The sequence below is a fragment of the Schistocerca cancellata genome, chromosome 8 (genome assembly GCF_023864275.1).
Source record: "Schistocerca cancellata isolate TAMUIC-IGC-003103 chromosome 8, iqSchCanc2.1, whole genome shotgun sequence".
Classification (NCBI taxonomy): Eukaryota; Metazoa; Arthropoda; class Insecta; order Orthoptera; family Acrididae; genus Schistocerca; species Schistocerca cancellata.
In genome coordinates, this window is record NC_064633.1 from 350,148,095 (window position 1) to 350,168,808 (window position 20,714).

The window sequence follows — 20,714 nt, forward strand, 5'->3', positions numbered from 1 at the left end:
TCGTGATACCAATTGGCGAGCTACTCGACCGAATAGTAGCGGCTCCGGTCAAAGAAAACCATCATAACGACCGGGAGAGCGGTGTGCTGACCACACGCCCCTCCTATCCGCATCCTCACCTGAGGATGACACGGCGGTCGAATGGTCCCGATGAGCCACTTGTGGCTTGAAGACGGAGTACCTTTTTTATTCCATTTTAAATCACTCCCAATGCCTACTCCCAGATAATTTATGGAATTAACTGCTTCCAGTTGTTGATCTTCTATATTGTAGCTAAATGATAAATGATCTTTCTTTCTATGTATTCTTGTCTAAATTGAGATTCAATTGCCATTCACTGCACCATGCGTCAATTCGTTGCAGATCCTCCTGCATTTCAGTACAATTTTCCATTGTTACAACCTCTCGATATACTACAGCAACATCCTCAAAAAGCCTCAGTGAACTTCCTGTTATCCACAAGGTCATTTATGTATATTGTGAATAGCAACGGTCCTACAACACTCCTCTGCGGCACACATGAAACACCAAAACAAGAAAAAAATATCAGGTAGACACGGGCTCCAAAATGCATATCTTAAGAGCTATTAGCACTTGTTCAGGGGATGTTTCACAGTAGCGAAAATGGACAAGTGCTCATAGCTCTTAACACATGCACTTTAGAGCCCATGTTTACTGTACATTTTTTTCTTCTTGTAGTCCTTACTATTACCGTTGAAAGTTGCCTACTCTACAGTCTTGTAAATAACAATACTGGTATGTGCTCCACTATCACATGTATAAAAACGATTTTCGCTTGGAACTTTCGACTCGGTAGTTTCCGGGCCAGTGTCCGTTACCGTATGGATAGGACGTTCCACGTACGAGTCGGTGCATCAACAGCGAGGCAAAAAAACAGGCGAGAGTGCTGCAGGCGTCCGTTCTAGGCCACGTGGTGTACTTCCTTTACACCTTCGACACACCGAAGGTACAGTTGCGTTAGCGCTGTATGCGGACGACACTGCTCTATACAGGAGGTGTCTTAATGCGGACATCATGAGCCTGAACCACTAAATGGCGCCCGAGATATGATGTCACAAACAGTCAGTCCCTGACTATCACATGAAAAAGAGTGCGTGCCGAGATCCACCCGGATCGTGGGAGGCCCCACCCTATGGTCTCGCACTGAAAAATATCTGGGCGTGATACTCGATAGGCACCTCTCATGGGAACTTTCGTATACCCTTGTCGCCAGTTTTGTAAGGGCCTCGTCCACTACTCCTTTGTAGGCCGAGTTGCTACTGTAGGCCGAGCTTGAGGGATCGTGAAACGGCTTCTGGTGCATTACACCGCTAAGAAAATTTCTCCCTGCCACTGTTACACAACCGTGTCACAGGGTCAGGTAACAAGATAGGAGACGTACTACAGCACTCCAACGAATGAGTAACAAGGTCACACAAATGAGTTAAAAGGTCTACTTATCTTTGTGACTTGTCGAATGATGAAGTCTGCAACACTGCATGTAACACAACACAAAAAAAGGCCAGCAATGGCTTAGCGCAAATAATCGTACGTAAACTTCACAGTGCCGGCCGGTGTGGCCGAGCGGTTCTAGGCGCTTCAGTCTGGAACCGCAATACTGCTACCTCAGATGTTAAGTCCCATAGTGCTCAGAGCCATTTGAACCATTTTTTAATCAGTAGTAATACACACTTTCTAATTCACACTTTCTAATTCTGGGGTGCAGTAGCCGCGCAGAGTGGCCGTACGATTTGAGGCACCATGTCACGGACTGAGTGGACCCTCCCCCTGGAGGTTCGAGTCCTCCCTCGGGGCATGGGTGTGTGTGTTGACCTTAGCTGAAGTTAGTTTAAGTTATATTTCTGGAAGAGAAATTAGTTAACATCAAACATAAATCTAAATGTTAGAAGGAATTTCCTGAAAGTTTTTGTTTGAAATGTAGTATTAAATGCAAGTGAGACAACAGCGACAAACAACATAGACAAGAGAAGAATAGAAACTTATGAAATACTGTGATAAGTAAGAAAGCGGAAGATAAGTTGAGCAGATGGAGTAAACAATAAAAAGGTTCGGCACATCGATTTAGAGAGAACTTACATATATGGTACAATGACAGTAGAAGAAGGGATAGGTTGATAGGGCATTTTCTGAGGCATCGAGGAAAGTTTTAGTCGTGGAGGGAAGCAAGGGGCGACGTTGACGGGGGGGGGGGGGGGGGGGGGGGGGGAGGGGGGAGAAAGGGGGGGGTCCACCGTTACAGAATTAATCAAGGCTCCAGTGGATGTGAGTTTTAGTATTACGCACAGATGGAAAGACTTGACTTTTGCATGACAGGCTAGCGTGGAGAATCGTATCGAAACACTCTGCAGATTGAACACAACATCTCTCAATGTATTACAAAGTTTCGTTATGCATCACTGTTCACTATCTTGACCTTGGACAAAATATTAATACAGCTACTTTTAACGCTGAGATACGTTCACCTCTTAACATACCATCCAGTTTGTCCCAGTCACGAAAGGATTTTCGATTATCGTCTTCATCGGTACACTGCGGGTGTATTGTTTCAGCAGACTTCACATTGAATAAGGTAATGCCCTTGCTGCATACCTCGAACGGCACACAAATCGGCGAATAACACTTTAAAGACTTTCCTTGCTGCCAAGTGGTACAAATCCAGGTGGATATTGGCGAGGCGCTGTGCAACCTAACATTCGACTTGTGAGCAAGTAACTGCACACAGCGTTGTTTGGGATACTCTTCAGAGACTCGGCAACACAGTACTGAGTCAGTACTTTCAGTTAGCGACGACGCAGCAAGAAATTGACGGTGTTTGAGGTGAGAAAGAAAAATTTATAAGCCATGCTGTAGGCCAGGGACTGTCCAAGAAGTAGTGACAAGAGTTCGATGTTGTATGAGATATTTGGTGTAGTTCTTTTGTAACGATATATGCAATTACTTTAAAATAACTTGTCCTGGGTAGCATATTACACAGTGCGCAAAAATTCTGAGCCTACTATATTTTGTAAGAAGGCATTATTCAACAAAAGATAACAGTAGTTTTCATGTAAGATTCACATATAATGAGTACCAATCGTATCAGTTTTGCTATAACATTACAAAAGTTACTTGTACCCTCGAAATGTTCAGCTGAGAGGCAAGGAGTAGGATTTAGAGGTTCTTTCGAAGGGCTGACACCTGTGCCTTTCTGACACCTGCGCCTTTCACCAGTATTTGTCAGTGAATCCATCGCATCTACGAGTACATTGGACGTCACTTACAGTCCTTCGGTTGACATTGCATGAGAGACAGTTGTATGTTACGTCTGATATCGAATAGCATGTCGGTCGCCATAGCTACTGCTGACGTCAAAGTGGTACGTGAAAATTGAGACGTCGCTTGGTTACGGCGTGACGTTGTTCTCTCGTAGCGTAACAGGGCAACGCTACGGGCAGTGACGTCGTACTGAAGTTATATAATTCTATGTTGTAGTGCTACCATTCAGTCCAGCTGACGACGACGGCATGAATCCCACCTGGCACGAATAGTAATGATGCACGTTGCTCTAGTATCCTGATCCATTTTGTTTCTTTCCAGCACGACTGCACAACTGTTCTCTAAGTCACCTTTTATTTGCAGCTACACCACTACGGATGTAACAAGTCTGTAGTTTTCACAAGCATACTGTGAACTACTTATAAAGATTGGTGCAGAGCCGTCGAAACATTTATAGTCTCCAGTTATCCATATGATTACGAATTAGTCACCGAAAGGATTAGTGGAGGTTTCTTACATTAACCATAACTGTTGAGATATTTATTCGAAGAGATTTCGGGGTTGCAGACGATGGTCGTCAACTTCACCCCACGATATTTCGTGCCACTCATATTTATTACATTGGGAAAAACACCCTGACTCAACAGCACTGAATAAATTAACATGCCGTCATAAATACATCGCCGGGGTGAAACTACATGCCCGAAAGTCGTCTTCCGGACATAACAGGAATTTGGCGATGAAAGGTATGTCACGTATAGAGCCACGGTGTCAACGTACCTTCTTCGGACCCAATGAAAAGTTTCATAGGTACCTTCCGATAAGTCTGGGTCTGACATCTGCCCACCTCACGATTTTAAATTGTCGCATCAGCATCTATTGAATACAAACAAATGTGACATGCGTGGTATGGGGTACTTCTCATTGCAACACGTATTAGGGCTTATTTCCGTTCCGTTCGCGTGTGGATCGTGGGAAGAATAGTTGCTTAGATGGCTCAGTGCCAGTGGTAATTACTTTGATATTGTCTTCGAAATCCCTGCAGGAGTCATACGTTGGGGCAGTAGCATATTCCTAGGTTATCGAAACATTTTAAGTACCTGTTCTGTGAATTGTTGGCATCAGTCTTCAGAGATGTGCCACCTAAGCTTTTGCAGCTTCTCTGTGACGATTCCGTAGAGGTCACGTGGTGTCCTTCTTTGTATTCCGTCAGTCCAAAAAGTAGCGAGACTGGATTAGTAAAAAACTCAGAAAAGATGGTGGTTTTAATGCTTCAGGTATTCTAGTCTCCAGCCCAGTTCAGTACAACCCACAGAACGTTCATATAACAATGTGGAACTCTCAGTAAATTCCTTCTTCTTGGTGTTCAACTCGCTTGTTACACTGGATTGAATGGTAGTTACGCCATCAAAGCGTTGACGCTTCATCTGAGTGGCAGGTTCATATTGTTAAAACCAAATCTCATCCACCCCCCCCTCATGATGTTTTCCAGGAAGTAATTGACCACGTTTTGCACTTCAACCAAGCCGTCCAAGGCGTCCACGAGTCGTCGTTTTTGTTCGGGAGTCAAGGTATGAGCGATAAACTTTGCGGACACTATTCTCTTCATCAAAAAATTCTGGAGGACGTCTTGAAAGCCTTGATTTGCAGATGTTGCTCTACTGTAAGTTGCGACACAACAACATTGACGCACTGCTGTCGCACGTACACTACTGAAACTGCTTCCTCACGACTGAATGGCCGCATGGACAAATGTTGCTTACACCTGTTAAAGCTGCCATTGTAGTTGCTGTCCTGTCGTCACTTACACGCAAGGAATGAAATCAGCCTGGAAATTTTTGGAGTGGGTAGTAGGCACTGGCTCGATATTTGAGCGCTTTGCAGCCAATCTCCTTCTTGTAACCGGACTCTATGGTCCCTGTATCCTACCAGTGAATATATGTCCGCCACCAGCTCAGCCTATGAATGATAAAGCGATCGCCGTTTAAGGGACCACTGTGCTTTCTCACTTGCTTACCATCAGTACATCCCTAAGCAGATTCATTGCAAACATTTGCCGGGCAAGGACGCTGCAGCAAGGTCTCGGCCGATCACTGTGTGTATATGTGTGTGCGTGCGTGTGTGTGTCTGTGTGTGTGTGTGTGTGTGTGTGTGTGTGAGTCTGCCCCTTTGGGCCGCCCCTGCTGCTCCTTTTTGTGCTGCCTTTCCTTCCCCTGCCCGCCTTTCTCGTCGCCTTCTTTTTTCGGCGATTAAGAGGCAGCAGCAGCAGCGGCAGCGGCGGCGGTGGCTGGGTATACGTTACGGTTGTTGGCCCGCAGCGCAGCGCACCGCAGCGCGGCTCGGCGCACAGTAATTAGGGGCAGCTAGTCTCCTCTGCTCTCGTCTCGTCCCAGGAGCGGCCTTGGCGACCGCAGAAGCTACTCGCACACGCGCCCGCAGCCTTGGACCTTACCGTACAGCTTTGCCTGCGGTCGCACTGGCTCCGACATCGGCCGAACAAGGCGGTCGGTGGAATTCAAATCATTTATTTTCTGCCGTCTTTAATCGGCCGACATTACAACATGCAAAACTTTGATTTGAGAAATTCTTTTTTAGTTTAGTACAGCCGGTACTACACTATCAAATTTCTTTGTCAAATATCTTTGTCCAATATCTTTGTCAAAGATATTTGATGGTGTAATAGGGAACTTTGTCAAATGTCGTCCAATATTTGATCAAATCTAGGACCTCGCTGTAGATTTAATCAAAGAAGTCGCTTGTCTTTTGTTCACTGCAATGTGACATGTTACCACATGGAGCGCTAGCATCGCTGCAGCATTGTGTCGTCTGTAGTGTTTTTATAAACATTACCGGTAAATACAATTAGTGTGTGCCGACAACTACAAAATTAATAGAGATGTATAAGCTGATGAGGTGCTTTACAACGTGAGCCACGCTGAATACAAAAACAGATTAAGAAGATTGGAGACCTGACCTGACCTAACCTAACCTAACCCAACCCAACCCTCTCTTGTAGCAAGGAATCCGAGTGTTACAGCGAGCCTGTCTTCTGCAGATGCCGCAGTTCTTAAGAATATTGTGCTTTGCGATTTGAGGATACACTTCATTGAGCACATACAGAAATGTATGCTCATCCATTCTTAAGTAATTGATGTACGACTTGACGTCCTCCACTATAAGCTCGCGTAACAAGTTTTGTTGAATGCTTTTATCGTGTCGTCAAACCCACGGCTTCACCCAGGTATGTTTCCTCCCCCCCCCCCCCCCCCGCTTCTCTTACACATGTGCACACAGTGCACAGTGCAATTGTGGTACATGCAACTGCTGCAGTTAACAACAAGTTGTTGTCAGCCATGTTGAACTTTGACGAAAAATGTGATGACAGTGTAATACCCCTTCTAGCGATACATCAAAGATCTTTGTCAAATATATTTGACGGAATATTTGATCACATCTTTGATCAAATCTTTGACAAAGAAATTTGATAGTGTAATACCGGCCTACGAAAAAGAAGGAAACCATAACATCCTGAGGACGAGTAAGGTTATAACAGAAAAAAAATGTCTCGGAACGTGTGGCCTGAAATCACTACTTCATTCGAAATCACGGTTTTCTAACAAGTTAGAAATTTAGTAATAGTTTACTGAATGTTAACTTACGTTACCTCATGCATGTTCGGGGCTGTCTATACATTTCAGTCTCATGTCTAATCAATATGTCATCAGCAATACAGGCGAAACTTGCATCGGAAATTGTAGGTTTAGTTTGTATCTTCAGAAAATTTTGTTGTACGAGAAAGATGGCGTATGTCCATTTTGGTAGTAGTTAAAGTTTCTGTAGTGGACAAAGTCAAGCTTCACTGTTTGCTTTGAGTTATGGTAGGATGTAATTACCTGTCCACAAATTATTGTTACTGCTTACTGACATTCTTAAGGCTACCATTTGGTTAAGTGTCTTGCGGCAGGTTTACACTTCGTAGGCCTGTATGCTTCTATGTCCTCTACTTTCCTTCCTCATTCTACGGTACCCTTCTTCCGGTCTACTGACGACGTCCAGCATCTGGCTCTTCTGCTCTTCCCTCTTTTACCCGGAATAGAACCTTCAATTGTCTCTACTAGAAATCATTCTCGTCCCAAATTAAGCCCTGTCCAGCACTGGTTCCTATTCTTCAGTTTCGCAATTTGTTATATGAGGTGGTCTGCAAATGTGTATGAGCAGAACGAATTTTCGCTCTGCAGTGGAGTGTGCGCTGATATGAAACTTACTGACAGTTTAAAACTATGTGCCGCACCAAGACTCGAACCTGGGTTATTTGCATTTCGCGGGCAAGTGCTCTACAACCTGAGCTACCCAAGCAGCCTTACTTCCACCAGTATATATAATGCCTTCCAAACTTCACGGAAGTTCCCCTGTGTGACTTGCAGGACAAGCACTCTGGAAGAAAGGATATTACGGAGACATGGATTAGCCACAGGAAGGGGATTGGTGTAGGTGTTTCCACTTTTCTGTGCTTTAGGTGTTCGGACTATATTATTATAAAATTTGTGTTTGTCTTTCACACATATGCTAAATGACCCTCACGGAAGCTTAATTGACGTTTTGCTTTATTTATTTGAAGTTGTGAAGAGTGTTTGTAATCTTACCTTTCAATGTCACAATGAATCATCTCGAGCACGTAATAAAACGTTTTTCTCTTCGTCTCGTATATTTGCAAAACTTGTCTGGTTATTCCAATCACTCACGGAAAGAGATTCTAACCTCCTTAAGAGATCCACTGTAACCAAGCTGTTGGCCTATTTAATCTACAAGTCAGTTATAGTATGTCATCCATAGACAAAATAAGATAAACTACAGTTACAAGGGAGATGGACACATGTGAAAACCACAACAGTTTCCTCTGCAACAAATGGATTTTACTGTCTTCCATAAGACGTTGTTATGAAACACTTTTACCAGCTTGCTGAAGGCCCATATTGTGATACGAGATCTCTATCCACCTAGCACGAGCTCAAAGTAGATCCTTTTCTCTCAAAAACTGTAAACCAACTTTACTGGTCACAGAGGGACGGCTCTCAGTTTTGCGACCTGCTACAGCACGAAACCGTTTTCACCTACGTCTACAGCTACATGACTGCTCTGCGCTTACAAGTGTACTTGGCAGAGGGTTCCCAGAACCACTTTCAGATTGCAGAACTTTCGGCCAATCAGCTTCCAGAGCAGGAGATATGCACTTCAACTGGCTATTTCCTGCTAATGCTCGTATTTTTTTATGTAAAGTGCTGCTTCCAGCCAAGTCTATGGGAAGATTCTTTTAATATAGGTATTAAGAAACAACGACTTTCCTGAGAAAATCACTTGGCTTTGAAAACAGCACAGTCGGTCAACTCCACTGCTCATTTTGCCGAGAGGGTCCTTGCCCATTCTCCAGGCTCGAGAACAGCCGACTTCTGGGGAACCCGGGAAACCGATTAGCCAAGGGTTGCGACCGGAAACGATATGTTATAAATGCTGCTTAGCTTCAAATACGTAACTGCTTTTGGTTTCTGCATCTCCAGAACTCCACCGACAAAGGGGGCAGTGTAGACCAAAATAAGAAAATCACGGGCTATAAAACGCATACCTTCAGAACGATGAGCACTTCGATACTGTAAAACTTATTTCTTCTACTGCAAGCTGTTTATTTTCCATATTTTGGAAGGAGGTAGTATGGACAAAAACAAGGAAAAAAGTCTGTCAAATGCATAGTTTCACTTTCACATTAGAAACAGTGGACCCTTGGGAAGTTAAGGAATGTGGAAATCTCCCGTACAGACATATGAGAGAAGTGACACCCAATCACCTGACCACATTCGAAGTCCTTGCGTTCTCCGGAGTGCCTCATTTTGCTCTTTCACAATGTTGAATGACTACTGAGGTCGCTGATAAGCAGTACCTGGCAGTAGGTGGCAGAAAAATGCACCTAATATGAAAAACGTATGTTTTTGGGGGTATCCGGATACTTTTGATCTCATAGTGTGCATAGCTGCGAGTGGTATGCCCTTTCTGCAGACTGCAGAATAGTCCTTTCACATGAAATGGCAGCTTGCTGTAAGTGTAGATAATTGTAAGTTAACATTCGAATAACGTTCGAATACAGCATTAGTAGGGTACAGCTTGGCAAAGTCCAGGCGTAACGTCGCAAAGCGATACGAAATGCAATGAGCATGTCAGGTTGGTAGGATGGAAGGCGAATGTTCAACATACTTTTATCGTGAGAATTTTGGGAAAGCATAGCTTCATCCGTTAAGGAGACGGCTTATAGAAAGATAGTGCGACCAGTTCTTGAGTACTGTTCGAGTGATTGGGATCCCCACCAGGTCAGATTAAAGGAAGATATTGAAGTAGTTCGGAGGTGGATTGCTAGATTTGTTAACAGTGGGTTCAGTCAGCACTCAGGTATTACGGAGGTTGTTTGTGAACTCAAACGGGAATCCATGCAGGGAAGACTGTGCCAAAAAAATGTTCAAGTGTGTGTGAAATCTTATGGGACTTAACTGCTAAGGTCATCAGTCCCTAAGCTTACACACTGCTTAACCCAAATTATCCTAAGGACAAACACACAGACCCATGCCCGAAGGAGGACTCGAAACTCCGCCGGGTCCAGCCGCACAGTCCATGACTGCAGCGCCCTAGGCCGCTCGGCTAACCCGCGCGGCAAGACTGTGCCCTTTCCGCAAAGCATTATTGTGCTTTGAGGCCGACTGTACAGTGATTCTACTGCCACCAACGCATATTTTGCATAAAGATCACGAAGAAGAGAAAAATTAGGGCCAGTACGAAGGCTTTTAGACAATACTTTTTCCGTCACTATATTTGCGAGTTGAACAGGAAATTATTAGTAGCGGTACAAGGTACCCTCCGCCATGCACCGTACGGTGGTTTACGGTATATGTGTGGAGATGTAGATTACTTGTAGCGACGTTGGACGGTCCGTGTTGTATATATGCAACAAATAGGGCAACGTCATTCACATTGTAGTCTTCGGCAGGTCTAAACATTCGGTGACGTCTCCATTTGGGCTCATCTTACAACGCTGACTGCATACAACCGACTAACACCAACACATCGCTTCACTGAAATGACTTGCATCATCAATGGGGGCTCACATTATCGACTGGTTGTAGTTGTACATTATTTGCAGCGTTGCAAAGCGACCAAGTGCTCTTTTAGTGTGGTTGCTAGTATTTCGTCTAGTTTTATTATAATATTATTTTATAAACTTCTGTGACAATTACAGCACTAATAGAGAAACTGCAACGATTTTAATTGCACTAGCTTAGTCACACACGACTGATTTTAAAATAACCGTACGCAGATGTAACGGCTCCAGATACGTCATACATTTGAACTAAATGAAAATAAGCAAACAACTGCAAAATCTAATCGTACATTGTGAAGTGGATTTCTTGAGTGATCAGCATACTTCTCGAATGTTGTCTATCATTTCGAGATGACACACAGCGTGAGTGAAGCTCAGTAATAATAGGAGTGCGGTTCAGTGGCCGAGTGCAAGTCTTTTAATTGGATGCCACGTCAGGGTCTCGTATGTCTCTAATGTATCCCCTTATCCAGTTGGAAAAGCGTGACGTAGAGTTAAACGTGGAACTCGAACCACATCTCGTTCCTGGCAACTCCTCGCATCGTTGAAAGTGGAAGGTTAGTTTAAACTCAAAGTGGTCCGGTCGGTATTTGATCTGGCCACCTCTCGGTTTCCAGTCACGCGCCTTACCACTACCCCACCAGGCCTGACGGTAAAGCGAGACGCCACATTTAGGGCAGGGAAAGCAATACGTCACTGACGATCCATTCGGTACCAATAGCAGCGACATTTTATTTTAAGCTACGATATGAACGGTAATTAAGGAGCACCGTGCGCAGATGAGTGGTGGTGCATATTTCACGCTTACTGACGTCACGGCGACAGAAAATTCTAGAGTTAACGTCTAAATGTAGTCACAACAGGTGCTCCCCTCTCCCCCCTCCCCCCGCCTTTCCCCCGCTGACCTGCATCCGTGTTACGTAAGCTTAAGGCACCTGCTATCGATTAAGTGCTGCGGTGAAATTTTGATGAACGATCGGGTCGGACGAGAAGGGCAATAGAAGTCGATAGAGATAAAACGGAATGTTGTTCCAGCGCTGGCCCGCACGCAACCTCGGCACTAGTGCGACGTCACAGGTGACCGCCGGCTCAAGCTGCGGCACGCCGAGCGTTCTGCGGAAACAGGAGGGTTGCTGACGGAAGTCTTGGACAAGAACACAGTTGTGAACATGCGAAAAGATGCACGTCTCTTAGTAAGGGACGGTAAACCATTTACGAAGAAAGATGTCATTATAGAGGCAAAAAATAAAGTAAAATCAGTGAAAAAATTTTTAAAAATTTCAAGAAGGATGAACCAGGAAATTTATATCCCACAGAAACCATCCCCACAATTCTACGTGAGCATCCACAGTAGGTAAGCTACTATGATAATGGTAGAGAGCACGTTTCATTCTGCTACATATTAGTGTTTCTTGCCATTGCAATCGCACTTGGAACACGAGAAAAAACTAATGTTTAATGATTCCGTGCACGATGCAATTAGTACAATCTTGGTCTGTTACGCTTATTTGATACGGGGTCGAAAAATCAAGGCAATTTTCTGGAACCGGTCGCACGACTGTTTTGTAAGAACGTTTGTAACCAGTCACCATTGTAGACCAACTGGATTTTCCTAGTATCCTATCATTGAACCCATTCCTTTTCGTACGACACAATCACAAAAACATGTTACAATGTAGCAACCGACTTTCTACTACCAAATACAACATGTAACGCTTATTTACTATGCCTATACAGAATTTTTTTGTTTAATACGTTCACATCGTCATGCTTATGTGAATCACACTCCTCCAATACACCCTCCATCCCACCCCCAACCCCTAACCCCTAACCCCAAATGTTGACCTTTGATTAGATTGCCACCACAGTCCAAAACTCGCAAGGGTTGCCAGGATGTTAACGGAGGTGATCCAAGTTCATATCAGCAGCCCATCTTAAATTACGACTTGAGCTGAAAAACATCTATCATTCATAAGAGATAAACGAAAACTTTTACCTTTAACATAACTGTAATAAGTACCCCAAGGTCTTACACGCATGTATGTAAGAGATACATCCTAAAACTGGGTGGTTCTTTTCAAAATAAATGTTTTACAATTCTATGCATAAGTTTCTATCTTCATTTGGGTAGAAATTGTCTTGCGAAGTATGATGAACTCTTTATATCACTTTATTGATTATCTGTACCACGTAGATGTGGATGTTGAGTCTCAAATTTTATACAGCAGACTTGTTTTCCCTCAGTGTATTTTATTTTACATTTGTTCCTTAATTTACAGCTGACAGCTAATTTAATTCTTACCTGGATGCGTCTAATATGCATTATAACTCTCTACCGACTTACAGGTATAACTTAGGATCCATCGCGAAATGGAGAACTCTGCGACGAATTTAAGATTAACGACTATGTCGTGTTTTCACTTCGAATAAAAACTGTAAAGCTTATAACAAAAAGCTGCCATTTCAAGCTTTACTGTAATACCAGGAAGGATAAAGGTAAAGCCGTTGGACGTTTGTCACTGCAGTCTCCACATTTAATTTATTTCCATTCCGTTCCGTACACCTGCTGGCATTCTTGCCGTCACGCATGACGGAAGCTCATCAGCAATGCTTCATTATCCCCTCATCGGCCTTCTGCCAGCGTTGTTTCCACCGCGACTGCATGACATAAGCTCTTCTTGGTGTCTATCGCTTCACAGAGAAAAACGCATCTTCAAGGACTTCATGATTTACATCCCGCTTACTATCCACAAGGATTACGGAACTAGCCGTGAATAATGTAAATTGCTGGGGAATCTGCTATGACGCCGTGGACTGGAAGTCATCATCGAAAGCAACATAACATCGGCTGGCAGTAAGCGTAACAGGATTGCTCCTGCTCACAATAAATATGAGTGAATTAATAAGTATGTTCTAACAGCAGTGAGAGATTATTCCGACATTTGCAAAAGGTGATAAAAAGGTGTGAGTTCAGGAAGGCTTGCAATAAAATATTGCCGGTTGATTAATCACGGCGCTAACAATAAATACAAGCCAATATTTACTACGAGAAGAATGTAAATAGCCCTCGCATACAAATAAGCTACTGGAATTCTCTGTAAAATTTCTTAACACAGTTATTAAGATTTATTTAAGTTCGAACTACCGAGAGACTCGAAGTAAAATGGCTCTAAGCACTATGGGACTTAACATCTGAGCTCATCAGTCCCCTAAACTTAGAACTAAAACCTAACTAACCTAAGGACATCACACACATCCATGCCCGAGGGAGGATTTGAACCTGTGACCGTAGCAGCAGCGCGGTTCCGGACTGAAGCACCTAGAACCGCTCGGCCACAGTGGCCGGCGACTCGAAGTAAGGAAGGACTTGTGGTTATAAGTTTGACATAATTAACATGTCGCTTCACATGTTATACGAACATGATAGCATCACAGCAGTTACAATACCTACAGAAACATCGAAGCAGTCTATCATGGAACCGTGCGACCGCTACGTCGCAGGTTCGAATCCTGCCTCGGGCAGGGATGTGTGTGTTGCCCTTCAGTTAGTTAGGTGTAAGTAGTTCTAAGTACTAGGGGAGTGATGACTTCATATGTTAAGTCCCATAGTGCTCAGAGCCTTTTGAACCATTTGAAGCAGTCGATTATGCCCGACAGCACCCTTAAACGACTGAAAGCAAAGAGCGCTAAGGCGTGCCCGCTTTTAAAGCGACGTGAAGCAGTACGTGCGATATGAGAAAATTACGCTTTACTGTAACCGTTCAGGAATGTTTGTTTTAATGTAGATTAGCGTATACCCAAGTCCGCTTGCTTCCTGAGAACTGGTTGACCCTGCCAGTTACTTGTTAGTATTAAGTAATTTTCAAGTTCGGTCACGTCATATACTAGGTATTGCCAGTAGTGATAGTCACTTCAGGTATACAAAAATGCACAACCATACCGACTCTGTAACTCTCGCGGTTATATAAGTAATGTTACATTACGTCGATGAAACAATCGATATGGGCTACACAAAATCCGGTACTTCGATGTCATACGGCGCGCGATGGGCATATGAATAGCACTATTTATGAGAAAGCTGCAGGATTCCACCACAGCTCTTGAGAACTGACTCTGGCTTCGTTTTACGTCAGCGAACAAATACCGTAATTCACATCAATTTCGGCATTTCCAACTCCTGCCATCAGCTGGGAGGTGCGGTCCCAGTGATACAATACATCACATTCTTGTTTACCTCCTTCTGCAATGAACAGAACACTAAACTGACGCTACGGTCGCAGGTTCGAATCCTGCCTCGGGCATGGGTGTGTGTGATGTCCTTAGGTTAGTTAGGTTTAAGTAGTTCTAAGTTCTAGGGGCCTTATGACCTAAGATGTTGAGTCCCATAGTGCTCAGAGCCATTTGAACTAAACTGACAAGTAAATAGGTTCCTGAGATGCCGTAGCTCTTTCCCCGACTCAAAACAAAGTTTTGTTCACCACCTTTCTTAAAGCGCATTCCACGTAATGGATTTAGTGAATCGAAACTATTCTCTCTTCCAACGAAATGATGTAAACTGCTATAGCTTAAAGTCAGAAGAACAGAAATTAACAAAATAACACAAAAGCCGAAAAGAATAAGTATGTCATATTCTACATATTTTGTAACGAAAACCAGTTGCGAAATTTAGTTGCAGTGTGAGGTAACATTACGGGGAATGGTAGTCGTTAGGTTGAGTATTCAATCAACGACGTAATGCGCTGAACAATCCCGCGTACGCAGCGCTACGAAGATCTTGATTGTATTGTCCGTTCTTCCTGTGTGTGTGTGTGTGTGTGTGTGTGTGTGTGTGTGTGTGTGCTCCTCCAGCTTGCAACACCGCTTACTCTAACGAAAGTGAAAGCAGTTATTCTTCTGCCTTCAGTTCCCGCGCCTTGTTCTTGACCCTAGCGGCGGAGTCACCACTGGAATACAAGCACAGAAGCATTTCACAAACTGTGTGAGTAATCGTCGTCAATAACAATACAAAGATAACTTTTAATATAAAACAGCCTTTAGTGAATTTTAGAGGAACGTTAGAAATTGTTTTGATTATTACTTTACTCATTTTACCACAAATAGCGCAATGTTGTCTTCTTCAGTTACGATTTCATTTATGGGACATACGTTATTCATGATAAAAACACTCTGATATATGTTTAACGGCGTACTAGCTATCTTTTATGCGACCTTTTACAAGAGCTGAAGCCTGATCGAATACTCTTACAGTTTAACTCCATAGGAACTAAACATTTAATAATATTGAACAGAAAACACACTTTCAAATGAAAGTAAACTACTTTTAGCATTTTGGATCCAGAACTCAAAATTATACGCTACCTCTCATGATTTGCGGGGCATCCGAAGAAGATAGACAAGAATGCTCGATCCTATAAAGAAAATCTGTTCGTGTTTGTTAATTCTTGCAAAGGAAATTTACAGATTGTCGGAGTCTTGGCTACTGAATATTACGTAGCACACCTTTGTTGTTGTCTGTTATTGCACACATTTCCTAAATCTATGGTAGATTTTCTTTCATAAATGCTGAAACAATACTCCTCGCGTATATTATGGCTTGTTGATCACAGCTGTGATGCTATATTAACATTTATCTAGATGATATCTGCATAAACCGATCATTCGATTGCTCAGAATACTGAAATGGAATGAATATGCACATTTTGTCGTTCATCTCCGTGATTCCGGTCTGCAACTGGACGATAAATGTGTTTAGTATCATCGAACGCGCAATAATTAGCTAAATATTTTATTCCTTGTTTGATGAAACATAACAGTATATCAAATTTTTAATACACGCATAACATTGAAGTTGTGTTGCAATGATTGAGGCTAACAACTGTTGAAAGATGTGAAAGGATGTCGATATGAGTTCGTCGTGGGTAAATCTGGAGGTTAAATACAGTTCGGCAGTAACACGTTTGGAGAAGTGCAATTCACCTGCAATCACAACACTTAGCTAACGAAGCGTCACTGCGACTTTACACTATGGAGAAAGGCACTTCTGGCTCCACTATCTCGTCTTCACTTCCCTGTTCCGTTCACTAATGGTTCCTGTGTGAATTATTCGCATTGAAGCTGTGCATGGGCTCTACTTTATCTGATTTTGCCGGTTCACCATTTCGTGAGATGTGTGTGAGTGGAACTAGTATGTTACTAGAGTCTTTCCGTTACCTACTTTCTCCGAATTTCAAGAGAAAACCTCTCCGCGATGCACAACACCTGTCTCGTAGCGTCTGTCAGTTGAATTAGCTGGGCATCTCTTCCAGACTTTAGCGCTCAGTAAACGATTCCGGGTTGGTACTCTTCGTTTGATCTTGTCGCTTCCATTTCATCCTAGTTGGCAACGGTCCTAGACTAATGTACAGTACTGAAGAAGCTGTCGACCAAGTGTTTTACAAGCCGCTTCTTTCGTAGATGAACTAAATTTTCTAAATTTCTCCCAATGAATCCCAGCCAGGATCCTGTTTTTCCCACTGTTTGTTTTACGTGACCGTCCGTACAATTACTACTAAGTATTTTATAGGACTTACTGTTACCAGCGATTTTCGTCAACAGTGTAACGGAAGTGTAGTGGATTTCTTTACATACTTATGCTACAGTCATACTGTTCTAGATGTCGCTTAAGTGTCTTTGGTACTGTATAAAAATAGCGAATATCAAATGTGCGCAGATACAGGAAACTAGTCTACCCACTTACACTTCGAGACTATGGTACACCGGACTTCCAGAGCCGACAGACGCTTCAAAATGACTGCGTTAAGCTCGAGAAAATGTCCACATAACACAAACAACAGATTTTTCACGAGGAATCCAAAAATCCTGTAAGTATTATGAAGCTTCGATTCGTATAATTGCCATCCTGTACAAACAGCCGGTATTTAAGCCACCATACCCTAAATGAAACATTCGTTGTAGCAACACAAACACTTTTATTGCATGGAAGTATAACTCCGTGTGTACCTCCTCGTACACTTGTTCAAAAATGTGTACGAACACAGACAAAACAGATCGTCGCTAACCAGGAGGTACTTTCCCAGAGACGCTAAGAACCTGGTTTGGCAAGTTTTCGTGAACATAAACTGTTACATCAGGGGAACCTGAGAGACAAACATCGTGCATCCCACACAGATTTGGGCCTTTTTTACACAGTCGGGGATCTTCGATCAATCATTTACAAAAGCAAAGACCACCATGCAACCTTTATAAAAACAGCCAGTACACCATCAAATACTCTAACTGGACCTTTGTAGAGAGAGAGAGAGAGAGAGAGAGAGAGAGAGATCTTTATTCATGAAGCGAATACTCTACTGCTTCATTTGCAAAATAGAAACTAGCGACCCGTTTCGGCTTCGCTCGGATAGCACCAAGAATCTACGAACGGACGACTTATCTAACATAGCAGTAATAGATTATATGCAAACATGCCTTCCTTGTGAATCAGTTTGCTACTGAAAACAGTCTCCAAGTCCCTACAGTAGTTCCTGAGATCAGCCTTCACATACATACAGGAAAACACATTGGGAGCACTTTAATTCACCATAGCTCAGCCAGTTCGCACGAAGTATTTATAAATTATACACACGAATCTTCGTAGTGAATCGGTCGGCTGTTAGTGAATGCCGTTTCACAATCCCTATAGCAGTTCCTGAGATTAGCCTTCAAATAAAGACAGAAAAACAGGGCTGGTGACTTACACACTGTCTGTGCGTACACAATTAACGTAGACTTTCATATTGTGTTTTCAGTATATATGTGAGCGTATGGGTGTATTTTGAAAATATATAACACATTAAACACTACTGTTTTCCTAAAGAAAATAGCAGTATCAGGACGAGGAATACGGAGGGAAAAAGAGAATTTTCGGCAGGAGCCGTGTTTTCCAAGAATGAAATTTTTTCTCCAGTCGAAAAACCAGACATTTCGCAAAACAAAACAGTTCTAGTCGCTGCTGCAAAGTAGAACAATTTGTACTCAGACTATAGTTTGACAGTGTTAGTGACAATACATTTTTTTTTTTACGTGAAACGATGGTTACTGTCATGCAAGGTTTTCGCTGCGGCAGCACGTGCTGGTCTTTCTCAACTGCGAAGCTTATTCCGCGCGCTCGCTCACCTGTCGCAGACACGTGGCCCGGCAGTGCGCGACGGCCAGAGGGGACCACGTGGGGTCCTCCAGCGAGTCGGCAGCGCCACCGGAGGCTCCAGAGACGGCGCCGCTCCAGGACAGCGCCAGCAGCAGCACGCGCGTCGCCGCCGAAGCCGACCTGCCCGCACTCACAGCCATCGGGAGACGAGATGATGGTGTCCTCCGATCAGCTGCTCCTCACATAGCGGACACACGTCACAATAGGTCACTCTGCGCAGAGCCGTAGCGCGCGGCGGTGCTCGGGTGAAACAATGATACGACAAGTGCAGTTGCAAGCGTCCGCGCCGCTAGCAAGAGCGAGTACTGTGCTTTTCAAACCTAAGTGCAACGGATGTCACGCATCACTTCATTAAACAAAAAAATACTGCTCGCTGCTTGTATTCCTCCCATGCTCCACTTCAGGTCACTGACAAGCGAAACAAAGCGTGCGATCGTGGTTTTACTCAGTAACCGTAAATATGTATCCCACTCGTTAGTGATGTTTTCGGATAACTTTAAAGCGAGGTACCTGACACATTGACACACTTGTTCTACTCACGACATTGACTGCGTCATCGGATCGAATGAGACGGTGCTTGCATAGTGTCGTGACACACCATATAGGTTGACACTGCCTCTTTGGAACGATGTCCTTCCCTCGAAATAGAAGCTGCGTTGAAGCACGATCCAATGTGCGCCTGCTCCTTCTATTAGAAATCCCACCTTCCCCGCGTGCGTTCGAGCACGCACTGAAAGTTAGTCTGCCACCCGAGTAGCTACAGCTGCTCCATCCCCACTACCGTCGCCCGGCGCCGCGAGTCACGTGACTGTCCCTCACCACAGGCAGGTCCGCCCCATCTGACCTCTGCTGCCACCACGGCGGGAGCGGCATTCTCCAGAAACAGCCAACAGTCCGCGTTGGAACATCGAGGCTGTCCTCCTAAGCTAAGCTGTGGCTGCCGCTGCAAGTCAAACACCCTGTACGCTAGAAGCGCTTGTATTCGAAGGAGAACGCTAAAATGTTTCCTGCTCAACAACATATCTGCATCTTGAATCTGTGAATTGCCGTGAAGGACACGTTTTATCGTTTGCACTTTTCACAGTAGTAGGGTCAAAACAATATCCATAAGCTGCATTTGTTCTAGTTTACCAAATCTAAATGAGCACAATTTTGCGGTAGAGTCGAGCCTCCTTAGGAAGCGGGGATCTTGGTGTGCTAAACAACAGAAAAATAACAAAAAAATGTTCACATGTGTGTGAAATCTTATGGGACTTAACTGCTAAGGTCATCAGTCCCTAAGCTTACAACCGCGTGACCGCTACGGTCGCAGGTTCGAATCCTGCCTCGGGCATGGATGTGTGTGATGTCCTTAGGTTAGTTAGGTTTAATTAGTTCTAAGTTCTAGGCGACTGATGACCTCAGAAGTTAAGTCGCATAGTGCTCAGAGCCATTTTTGAACCCAAGCTTACACACTACTTAACCTAAATTATCCTAAGGACAAACACACACACGCATGCCCGAGGGAGGAGTCGAACCTCCGCCGCGGCCAGCCTCACAGCCTTAGACCGCTCCCCTAATCCCGCGCGGCAGAAAAATAACAAATTTATTGCATCACAATACAATTTACACATGGCACGCGCTGATAGCATTAACACATTTCATCTTCAGATGCCAGACACTTATACTACAATTATATAAGATTGCGAAGCATTAATTAAAAGCACTGCCCACATTAAGTGAATGACTTGCGAAATAATTTCATGGCGCTAAGTATCTAATTAGCTAGTAGCTTTTGGGTTTTTAAACGCGTCACCGAAAATAATTGAAAGATCATGTACTTCCAAAAAAGGGCGCTAAGGATTCATTTTAAAAAATTTGAACTTCAGATTTTTAATGCGCCAATAATCACACTTAACACAATTCTAAGGCGCCGTTGAGAATTACCACGAAAAACTTTTTCTTAAAAAAATATCAACGGTAAATCAAAATAATGTAACATTAAAAAAACTAATTTAAAAGCCTCAGTGACCATCTCAGTTCCTACAGGCTTCTACTGATACAGGCTGAATTATAACTGTTGTTTTATACCAAAATCCTGAGGTAGTAACTATCGAAAACCAACCCCTCACCCCTGAG

At 43.6% G+C, this 20,714-nt stretch overlaps 1 protein-coding gene across 1 annotated transcript in view; it reads right to left on the bottom strand.

Annotated features, from left to right (window-relative positions):
- Positions 1 to 19,326, bottom strand: part of LOC126095576 (uncharacterized) — a gene marked incomplete at its 3' end in the record, with an annotated part of 182,393 nt that extends 163,067 nt beyond the window's left edge. The window contains exon 1 of the mRNA XM_049910352.1: positions 18,566 to 19,326. Within this exon, the coding sequence (XP_049766309.1) occupies positions 18,566 to 18,736 (171 nt within the window). The remainder of the gene's footprint in view (positions 1 to 18,565) is intronic.
- Positions 19,327 to 20,714: the final 1,388 nt, after the last annotated feature.